The 11,692-nt window shown below is 37.0% G+C and overlaps 1 protein-coding gene across 7 annotated transcripts; it reads left to right on the forward strand.

Annotated features, from left to right (window-relative positions):
* The first annotated feature begins 6,904 nt into the window (after window positions 1-6,904).
* On the forward strand, window positions 6,905-10,154 carry LOC121980564 (E3 ubiquitin-protein ligase RNF185-like). 7 transcript variants are annotated; one of them, XM_042532660.1, is made up of 6 exons: window positions 6,914-7,103; window positions 7,756-7,934; window positions 8,045-8,126; window positions 9,002-9,072; window positions 9,593-9,636; window positions 9,745-10,127. In XM_042532660.1, exons 2-6 carry the CDS (start codon window positions 7,770-7,772, stop codon window positions 9,767-9,769), a joined length of 387 nt encoding a protein of 128 aa, XP_042388594.1. In that variant the 5' UTR covers window positions 6,914-7,103; window positions 7,756-7,769; the 3' UTR covers window positions 9,770-10,127. The 7 variants fall into 7 exon arrangements, with proteins under 7 accessions (XP_042388593.1, XP_042388592.1, XP_042388591.1 ...); XM_042532656.1 differs by having other exon boundaries at window positions 9,601-9,636; XM_042532659.1 differs by having other exon boundaries at window positions 6,905-7,103; window positions 7,853-7,934; window positions 8,053-8,126; window positions 9,601-10,154.
* The last annotated feature ends 1,538 nt before the right edge of the window (window positions 10,155-11,692 follow it).

Below are 11,692 nucleotides of genomic sequence, written 5' to 3' on the forward strand. Positions count from 1 at the left end.
CATCAAGGAGGTCATGAGCATCTTAGACTTGTTTTAAATTCTCCTAGGCTTCAAAACTAAACATGGCCGAACCTTCATGGACATGAAATAGAATTCAACTTAACATACAATCATGGGCATATCATAATAGTTTCATATCTTATCTTAGGGAGATCATGGCATGCTTAGTTTTAAATTAAAGCTCTCCTAGGCCCTTAGTTCTACCATGATCGAATACTCATGAATCTAAGTTCTACCAAACATTTTAACATAGAGACATGAGATAAATCCTTATCATAAAATACATGTTACAAGAAAAATATCGAGCATATCAAATTTAGATCTTTTCATTCCCTAGGTCCTTCCTTTGGTTTTATCTTGGTTGGAATTCTTCATGATGTTTTCTTAGATTTTTATGTAACCGAATCTTCATAGAACAACAAGAGCTATTGTACCACAGGTGAGGGGAACTTACATCCTTTCGCTTGTGGTTTTCCTTAGAGAGAAAAGTGTTCTAGGTGTCAAGGAAGGAGGAAACTTCTTCTTCTTGTACCTCCTTTTGTTTCCTTTGCTTGTAAGGGCTAGAACTTGAAGGTTTCTTCTTGGAAATTAGCTTTCTTGGAGAAGAACTTAACTTAGCTATTGGAATGAGGAGAGGGAAGTTTTCTTGGTTCGGTGAAGAATGAAGAAGGGAGAAGGAGGAAGAAGAAAATGAATTTAATCCCTTGTTTTTCTTCTCTAAACCTATTTATCCCGTTGCCAAATGAAACATGTCCTCATTCATTCCCTCAACTCCTCTTTTCCCTCACTCCTTTAATTCCCACGAAAATAGAGAGAGGGAGGGATGTAGACAATCCCTCTTTTGCTTGCTCCTTTTCTTAACCAAGAGGGAAAAGAAGGTAAGCAACTTGGTTTTCTCTTGCTCTTTTTGCTTAGTTTTCTTTTCTCCTTTAACTAAATTTTTCATTCCTTTCTATCCAATTATTTCTCCTTATCCTAATGGTTATCATTCATCAATTTATCTCCATCAATTGTGGGAGGTTCAAGGTTCAATCCTTGACCTCACCTCTTCTTATTCTATATTTTCCTATGTTTTTATTTTCCTTTTTCTCTTATTCTTTTCATTTCTTTATGCTCTAAGGAAAATAATATTCATATACCTATCATATAATTTTGTGGGTGTTACAGGTTGCTACTCAGAATATCATACTGGTTCTCCTGTACAAAAATTTTGTACAAGTCCTGAACCTTTCCTAACAACCTATTGTGTTCTTTAGAAATTAAACTTGGAATCGCAAACAAAACTTAACATTATTGATTCCAAATTCAACTTATTTGTTCTTAGAGGTTTAGACTTGGATCTCGAACGATGCTTAACATTATTAATCCAAATCCACCTATGTTACAAATTTGATTAAATATTTATTTCAAAGTTCGACTTCCAGGTAAAACATGACGAGGCACTAGGCCTTCTTGGGTATGAGATCATCCACCACTGCCTAGACAAAACCTTACAAAGAAAACCAATATTTAATCTCCTTATAGTAATCCTAGGTTCAACCATTAAGAACAATCGAATCACAAGATCGAAAAACAAAAGAAACACAAAATCGAAAACATAAATTCCATTTCCTAGATTCATTAGCCTCTTGTGTTTGGTATTTCAAGATCTAAATAAAAGGATGAACTAGTTATGATGCGAAAACTAATAATTAATTATACCTTTTATAGTTTATAGACCTCACGATCTTCTGTAGTATTCCTCTTCTTATCTCGGACATCGTGTGGGCGACGATCTACCGAGACAAGAATCCACTCAAGCTTCCTTCTTCTTCAAGCAAGTTTCGGTCAATCAACAAACTCCTTGAGATGAAGAACTTCGGCCACCAACCAAGCTCCAAGGGATGCAAGGAAACAATGCCTCCTATCTCTTCTTCTCCAAGCAAAATCCGACCACCAAGATCACTCCAAGAAGATGATGCCGCTGGCCACTTAAGAAGAAGAATAGGGGAAGAGGAAGAAGTGAGGGCCGACCACCACAAGGAAGAGAGAAATAGAAGATAGATTGTTCTATGGTGAGACACCTCTACCCTCTCTTTTATATTCCTTGGTCTTGGCAAATAAGGAAAGTTTTAATTAAAACTTCCTTAATTTCCTTGCCATTGAAAAGGAAAATTTAATTAAAAATTCCTTTTATTTATTAATGTGGCCGGCCTCTACAACTCTTCCAAACAAGGAAAGTTTTAAACACAATTAAAACTTCCTAATTTGTTTCCGAAAATTTTAAAATAAAAATTTCTCTTTTAAAAATTCCCTTCATGGTTGATTATAAAAGAAAACTTTTATAAATTAAAAATTCTCTATTAAAACATATGGATGATTTACAAAATGGAAAATTTTCTCTAAAATTAAAATCTTCCTTTTAACTACAAATAAGGAAAGATATCAAATCTTTCTCTTAATCTTTTGTAGAAAACTATAAAAGGAAATATTTAATTTTAAAAACTCTCTTTCAAAATCATGCGGATGGTTACAAAAAAGGAAAGTTTTATCAAAAATTAAAATCTTCCTTTTAACTACAAATAAGGAAAGATATCAAACCTTTCTCTTAATCTTTTGTTGAAAACTATAAAAGGAAAGATTTATATTTTAAACTCTCTTTTAAAACCAAGACTTCCACATAAGAAAAAAAATTTTAAAAATAAAATCCTTTTAATTTATTGTGGTCAGCCACCTAAGCTTGGGTTCAAGGTAGGGTCGGCCACCTCTTGAAACCAACTCACCTTGGTTTGGCTGGCCCCTTGCTTAGGCTCCAAGCTAGGCTTGGCCGGCCACCTTAATGTGAGTAAGAAGGTGGGTATAGGTGGATATACTACTTTATAAATAAGAGGCTACGACAGAGACTGAGAGGAGGAATTGGTTTTGGTCTCCCGATGAACTTGAGCTTCCCGTGTTCGCCCCGAACACCCAACTCAAGTTCATTAATAATAACCCATTCCACTAAAAGTTATTATTGAACTACCACACCAATCCCATATTATTATATGAGTTCCTTCTTATCATGAGTGTTTAAGTCTCCATGTATTTAAAATATCGAATGTCCACTAATTAAATGAGTTACTGACAACTCATTTAATTAATATCTAATTCCAAGAGTAGTACAACTCAACCTTATTTTCATGTTGGACTAAGTCCACCTGCAGGGTTTAACATGACAATCCTTATGAGCTCCTCTTGGGGACATTATCAACTTAGATTACTAGGACACAATTTCATTCTATAATCAACAACACACCATATAAATAATATCATTTCCCAACTTATCGGGCCTATTGATTTATCGAACTAAATCACACCCTTTGATAAATCAAAGAAATGAATATTAAGTATATGTGCTTGTTATTATATCATGATTAAGAGCACACACTTCCATAATAACAAAGGTCTTGTTTTTTTATTCAGTCAGTATAAAAAGAACTTACCTTAAATGGTCCAGCTCAATATACTCTGAGTGTACTAGTATAATTTTATAGTCAAGATAAACTAATACCAAATTAACTACGACTATTTCAATGGTTTGTTCCTATCCATCTTAGTCGTAAGCAACTGTTTATAATTTATAAAGAACTGATAACATGATCTTCTGTGTATGACACCACACACTATGTTATCTACAATATAAATTAATTGAACAATTACACTTAGCTTATAAATGTAGATATTTGACCAATATGATTCTTATTTCTAAGTAAATGTTTATACAAAAGCTAGGCTTTTAGTATACATTCCAACAGGAAGGAGGTCAGGAAGTCGTTGTTGGGGCACGGGCCTGCAAAGCCGAAGTCACTAAGCTGGAAGAGGATTCCGCTTGGTGTCGCTTAAGTCATTGGATCAATGGCTTGTCTGACATGGTCGATTCGGATGGAATGGCGATCAGCGCCATGGAGGGGCGCTCGGGCTGCAGCTCGCTAGTAGTGGTCGCTGCATTGCTAGCCGCCACCCGACTTCCCCCTACTTTGTTGGTCGGCTCGTCGGAATGCTTGACCAGCAACAGGTCATAGCTTTCCAACTTGGTCATTGCTTTAGCATTGATGTCTGCATCGGTAAGCTTACATTTGCTGCTCAGCAATGCTCGGTTCATGATTTGATCTGTAAAAATGAGATAGAAATTAATTAGATTCAAAGACTACAAGAAGAAAAATAACGTACCTAGAGGGAGGGGTAGCCGCATTCGAATGAGGCTTAACCCAAACACATACAAGACGCCCTCCAAAAGTAGCCTGTGTATATGATATTTCTGACTGCCAGGCTTGGAGCTGCTTGGAGGTAAGCCGACTGGCTTCGATATCTGTTAGTCAGAGGGGGTTTTGATAACTCCATCTGCTAGCCAGTCGAAAAGTCTGGCCGGTCGGGGAGAAAAACAAAGAATTAATGCTATTTCCTTGTGCAGTAAAAGAGAACCATGGAACAAGGTATAGAAATTTGAAATTGGAGATCAAAAGAGAAGAAAATAGAGAGAGCTTACTAAAGAAAGATCGCCGGCGATGAAGCATGAGCAAGAAGCAAAGAAGAAGAAGGTGGAGAATGAAGATGATAGCAGTGAGAAAGAAAATTACGGGCTTTAAAAACCTTGTCTGTGGCTGCCTTGTGCCGTCCGATCCAGGATTTTGGAAAATGAGACTTAATCTGAGCCATTGATTTGGAAAAGGTAGTGGTCACATCAAATCCAAATAGTCGCCTATCACATCACACATATGGCAGCAGGGAAACGTGATGCGCGGTATTATATTGCAGGTGACATTAAAGAGGAAGGAGAGAACATGATTACAGGGCATGACCAAGCGTGCTTTACATTAATGAGTGGAGATTTGAGCGATTTTTAAGAAATTATGGTGACGTTAACGACAATTAAAAGGAACTACATGGAGGCGAGAGGTCGGGGCAGAGATCAAAATGAAGTTGGAAAATGGCCAAGTGCCGCCCTCGATAGATTTGAGCGGCACCAACCTAGGAGTATACATTGCCGATCGGAAGAATGACCAAAAGGAAGTTCAGAGTTAGCTAAAGCGCATGACAGAGCCAAGCAGCGACTATAAACCGTTGTATAGTGAACATCATAGTCGAGCGACGACTCTAAACTCTAACATCTCTGTTCGGAGAAAAGGCAACTTCTCGATAAACGACATGAGGGCGGGTGGAGTGAACGACACAGCCAAGTGGCGGCTATAAACCCTTGAGCAATGAATGACACAGATGAGTGGCAGCTATAAACTCTTGAGCAGTGAAGATTACAACTGAGCGATGGCTATAAACCCTTGAGCAATAAATATTATAGCCAAGCGACAATTATAAACCCTTAAACAATGAATATTATAGCCGAGCAACGGCTATAAATCCTTGTGCAGTAAACATAAGAGCTGAGCAACGACTATAAACCCTTATGTAGTGCACGTCATAGCCGAGCGATGACTATAAACTTCTGTGCATTGAGCATAAGAGCCGAGCGACGGCTATAAACCCTTGTGCATTGATCGTCACAGTCGAGCGACGACTATAAACTTCGGTGCATTAAGCATAATAGTCGAGCGACGACTCTAAACCCCAGAGCATCCGAATGGGAAGAAGAGCTTCAAAACATACTAATTGTCCAATCAGTCAGAGTTACAACCTCCTTTAACTAGACTTGAGGGAAAGACTTATGATACGATGATGAAAAAGGGCCCTACTAAAGCAAGGAAGACCAGTTGACATAGAAGTCAAAGTCAAGGAAGATAAAGAGGCGCTGCCCACAGATCAGGCAAGATTGACCATTTGGCTTAGTTATGGGTGGATGGGTGGCACACCCGAATGGACGAGCAGGGCCAAGCAGACAACATAAGGTTACGAGATAAATAGATAGTATCTCTCCTGGTCACTATCCCAGTCGAGTAGGCGACATGTCCTTTCGGGGAGGAGCCCTTCGATTATGGAAAAGCTAAGTGAATAGATATTACTCTATGCAACACAGCCGAGCGGGGTGAGTCTCGATAGAGTGGCCACTGGTCGACCTATAGCGGGGCCCACCTATGTACCTCCTTGTACCCTTTTAGAGGTTTGTACCACTGATAACAGAGTATGTTCCTAGGTAAATAGTACAATAGAAGCTTTCAGCCTGTCACATCAAGGATTTACATGCTTGTTTAAGGAAAGATGTTAGAGATACTTTTGGACTTTTTTTCCTAGAACGCTTGTGAAGACATGCGTTTGCTTTGAGATGTGTGCGTAGAGACTGTAGGGACACTATAAAAGGGGGTTCCTATCTGCAGGTAAAGGGATGCACCACTTCATTCTTTCACATATTTTAGCTACAATTTTCTACTATTCTTCACTTGTCAGAAATTAACTTGAGCATCGGAGGACTAACACTGAAAATCCCTTTTCAATCCGACACTAACATCTCTTATATTACAAGATCATTTGGAGTCTTCACTTCGTCCACTGTCAAACTACATTCCTAACTTTGACATTTTCTCCACTTTCGGAGTGGAACGCACTCCTATTCTACACTCCTGCCTCTATTGTTAATAAGTGAATAATTTAGTCGGTGATTTAGAAAAGTAAAAAAGAATATTTTACTCTTAAATAGGAATTATTTTTATATTTAAAATAAGAATAGCAAAATAAAATTTCTTTCAATAGTGGCCCTCACCGTGCTGCTTCAGGAGACAGCATGCTCGTAAATATGATCTTTTTTCTATTAATATTTTAGAAAAAAAAGTTGTTTCATAATATTTCTTAGTAAAATAGAATTAGTATTTGTAAAACCAATAATGATAGATTTCTGATAATTGAAGATAAAACATCGAGTTTAATTTTAATTGTGCTATGAAAATTTATTTTTTGTTGTTAACAAATTCATTTTGGCCACGATAGCAATTTAATTTATTCGGTTCTTTATTAATCTCACTCTTCTCGCTGAGAGGATGTTCTAATTACGCATCCTTGACTAGGTTTGGCGGACCAGAGGATCCCATCCCGGTTTGGGGTTCCTTTTTTATCTTTCCCCTTTTCTCCGCCTCGACTCTCGATCGTCGGCGCACTGCAAGATCCATCGCACCTCGCCGAATTCGTTGCTTTCGCTTCTGGTAAGACTGTTTCGTTGTAAAGTTTTATTTTTCCTCTTTACTTCGTCTGGTGTTTTCCTTGAAATTCTTGGAAGGACCGAGTAGAATAGATTCTTTTCCATTGCCGTTTACTTCGAATCTGTAATCTCCAGTTGTATGTTGCATATTTGTTAGGGAGTTCAGGTCAATCTTCATGTCAAAAGGTTTCGTTTTGATCGAAAATTATACACAATTTTCATTATACGATTCGAATCATTTCCTCCAAGTAGTCATGAAATAAATTTGTTATGAAATGTAGCCTTGTACTCGGATTTGGTACTCAGTTCTCTTACTATCTTATGTTTGATCTTTACACTAAGTGGATCAAGTTTCCAATGTTCTCTCAAAAAGTGAAGATTTTTCAATTTTGCGTCATACGTGATAGTATGTGGAAGGGAAGGGAAGGGAAGGAATGAACTAGCCAAGGTTTCAGTCTCCTTCAACTAAATTTCCAAGCAAGGAAATCAAATCCCTCCTCTCACTTCCGCTGTATATCCTTTAGTACAAATAAGTAGTGTTAATAGTTGTTGAGTTTGGTTGAGGATTGCTGTAATTAAAATGTACTGCATGGATACACCTATTTGATTTGGTTGCAAGCTCACCTGACATTGATTCTTTGGATACTGTTAAAAAGAAGTTGGGCAGATAATGAATAGATCAAGCAGAGTAGCATTGCAAGATCTTGAGTTGAGACTTGGTCCTTCTATATTTAAAGGAGTCAATTTTATCAGGGGTTGCCCTGAAATTATACTGATTGAGGATGATGATGATGATGATGGCATTGAAATCTACCCTTCTGAGCTTCGAGATCAGGTACTGGTTAGTGATGTTTTTTTATCATGTTTTAGTTAATTGAGTCACTCTTTAGTTTATGAATGATTTCAGCTGTTTTCTGGAAATCATGTGAATGAATTTCACTCCAGTTATTTAGGTCCCCACTGTATTCAAGTCACTGGGAATCTTTAATTGGTGGAGAGGATTTGGAGCTTCGTCTTGGAATTGGAGGTAAGTAAACTGTTTGGGCTGCTAGTTTTTATTTTTACTCATGTTTAGTTGTCAACTGACACGCTCATCCAGAATAGTGAATTAGACCTTTGAATCTATTTACTCATTTAGTGAATTGTCTATTGTCGACGTTTAATGCTATTTCATTTTAAAAACATGAGGAAGTCAATGCTAAAAAATTTGTGGGAATCTGTGCTGTGCTAGCATGTTATGTTACCAAATAATCCAAGACAAGTTCTTACACTTTTAGGTATAGCTCTTATTGATGCTCATTCTAAATTGATCACATATACATCACACTTACTTGTAATACTTCCTTAAGTATATCTGATGCAGTTTTTAGTTTGCAAAGTTGAAGAAGTCAATAAAATGAAGATTTAGAGCTTTCTTGGAGCTTCTTAAAACCATCATAGAGAAAGAAAGAACACAATGGAGAAGACAAAAGGAATTCAAATTTAGGGGAACTGGAATATGTACATAATGGACAGGTTGGAGGTCCACTACATTATTTTCCCCATTTTTTTTTTAAAATTTCATCCAATGAACACAAATTCCTTGCCCTCCAAACCGTACGTCTAAGAATTAAACTCATGGAGCTCTGTTATTGAATTAATGGAGGTTTTATCTGAACTAATGCTTCCATGCTTGCTAAACACTAATATACAGGTACTTTTTCTTAGTTTCTAGTTGAAAGGGATATCTATATTTGACACTAGATATCACACACCAGCTTGTTGTATGCTGATAAAATGAATCTTCTATCATATGCAGGATACATCATGAGTTCATGCTTCTTACTTTCATTCTTTCTCTGTAACTTTAATTTTATTTTACTACACGTAGCATATCTTCATGTTTCATTAATTTTCCAACAGCTTATGGAGATTTGAACTCTAATAGATGGGACACCAAAGTCGAAAACCCAAATGCACAGAAATCCAGGAAGGTATATGTTTTATAACGACTGTACTTTTTTTAAGAGTTAGCACGTCATAGGAAGGCTAAACAATGTATATTTTTATATGATAATAAAATAGCTTCAAGGAAAATATTCCTTTTACCCATCTAGTTGCTCTTACATTGGTTGCGGTCGCAACCTAACTGATTGGTTATGGTTATGCTGATACTCAAGTATGCCACTTAAATACCCAGCAGCTTCTTTGACCAGGCTTGCAAGTAGACCAGAGGGCTTACTTCACTCTTTGAAGTTTCTCCTTGAGTCTCATTCACCAAGGATCCAATTAGGAATCATATGATGTAGATAGTTTTTGGATTCTGGTTGGATATTGGACCCCAGGAATCCTTGTGTACTAGGTCTGATTTACGATTACTAACAACCCATCTATATAATTGATGTGGTTTCAAATATGTTACTGGAAGGTGCACTATGGTTTCTTTCTTACTGCGGTTTCATTCTCGAGTAAGTAAAAGCAAGCCATTCAGTTAGCTGCTCTGATATTGTTTAGGATGACAGGCATCAAGCAGCCAATACCCATTTGGTAACGAAGAGGTAAAGTTGCGATGTTCTATATGTATGGACACAATGAAGGAGGAGACATCCACCACTTGTGGCCACATTTTTTGCAACAGTTGCATCACCAATGCCATTCACGTGCAGCGGAAATGCCCAACCTGCCGGCTGAGTCTCTCTCTGAGCAATATTCACCGAATATACCTCCCAGGAGCAAGTTCTTGACAATGACCGAGGGGATTACTTAACATCTCAATTGAGCGTACCGCTTTGGATCACTTTGAGACTTCTTCTATGAGCTAGCTCCTTAGACGATTTTGACCATCTTCATTGGCCCCGTAGAAGGGCTTTGTGCATGATGGATTGGAAGCTGTAACGTGAGAGTAATTGTGTATGTTTTGTGAATGAGAAGGCGCTAGGCGAGTTGTGGTTAGTTGTGGTTTGTTTGAACTCGACTGTAATAAGAACCTTGACCACTGATTGATCTTATCCTTGAAAGAGCCTTGAACTGGATTGTTGAACGTTCTAAACTGTATGTAATGAGCCAAGCTTGATGAGATTCACTGTTGGAGGCACTGTACTATTATATGGTGTCAGATCCTATGCCATGTGTAAGTCTGAAGGAACTTTTAGTTCATGACCAGTTCAATTATATTTTGATCAAGCACCTTTTAGCTTGCATAGTAGGATGCATTATCAAGATTTTAGTTTTAGATAATTGTTACTTTCTTAGACCAGGTCACTCGGTGACCTGACCAAGTGTTCTACTGATTCCACCAGACATGAAACAACTTCGTAATTCTCGATTCGGTGTCGAACTTTGGACTTTCAAAAACTGTGATCGCTTTACGTAGGTAGCTCTTAAAAGTATATGGTGAGTGAAAGAAAGGGTGTTAGACTACTTGGTAGTACTTAGAACATGGGGTTTGGCCCTGCTGGTCATTTTGACTCATGCTCATGCTAGTTCTAAATAACCTAGTGCGAGGCTTAACCTGAGCTTGGACCCTTGGCTTAGGCCTCTCTGACCATATTATTTTTTCTAAATTTTTTTTTTTTATTTTTTTAAATAATAAAACATTAATATTTTTTTTAAAAAAGTAATAAAGTGTATCAAAAATTATAAATTAATAGTATTTTTTTGAAATATAATTAATAAATTTTAATTGGACTAGAAAAAATAGCGAATCGAGTTTGACCTAAATACTCTACTCAATTAGGTGTTAGCCGATGTCAAATTACATCATAGGTCATCGAGGGGTGTTAATTAGTCATAACAATGGGGCATAATGCGAGTTCAATATAATGGTAGTTCTGCAACGTTCTTATCACACCACGTTGTAGAACTATCAAATCGTAACTGCTACAACATGGTGTGATCAGCATGTTCTGATCAAAACTAGCTGAATTATCATTTTATTATTCAAAATTAACATTGTAATGTATCATTTTATAGAATTAAATGATGTCTAGTGCATCAACGCCCCACAGAAACTATACGTCTCATGCATATCGTAAGAAAATACAATGGAAAAACAACATCCCCCAATTTAAGCCTTTCATAAAAGCACTAGAACCAAATGATAGGCAGTTGAAATTGCTAAGTAGAAGATCATTTGTCTGGGCGCTAGACATACAACATATTGTAAACATCAGAGGTTTTGTACAAAATATGTTTAACAATTGAGACTATGATGCTAAGTGTTTTATCTTTCAAAATCAGAAGATTAAATTTATAAGAAAAGATGTTGCATTGATTCTAGGACTTCCAGATCATGACGATAAGGTTCCTTTGTATTTGGATGTTGTCTCTACCCCACTCTACCTTTAACATTTCATGGATCTGGGGTGTTTAAAGAAGTAGAGAACAAGTTGATCAACATCAGCAAACAACCAGAACCATCTCCCGAATATGATACTTTGTTTTGTCAACTTGTTCTTATATATTTTTTTATGTGTTTTATTTACTACTACTAGTAGTATATCTAGATTATCAGAAAAATCACTACTTGATTGTGTAGATAACTTTAAAAATATAAGTAGATATAATTGGTGTAAGGTTGTATATGACTATATGACCCCACAGTTGGAGGTCATA

The sequence above is a fragment of the Zingiber officinale genome, chromosome 5A (genome assembly GCF_018446385.1).
Source record: "Zingiber officinale cultivar Zhangliang chromosome 5A, Zo_v1.1, whole genome shotgun sequence".
In the NCBI taxonomy this organism is placed as follows: domain Eukaryota; kingdom Viridiplantae; phylum Streptophyta; class Magnoliopsida; order Zingiberales; family Zingiberaceae; genus Zingiber; species Zingiber officinale.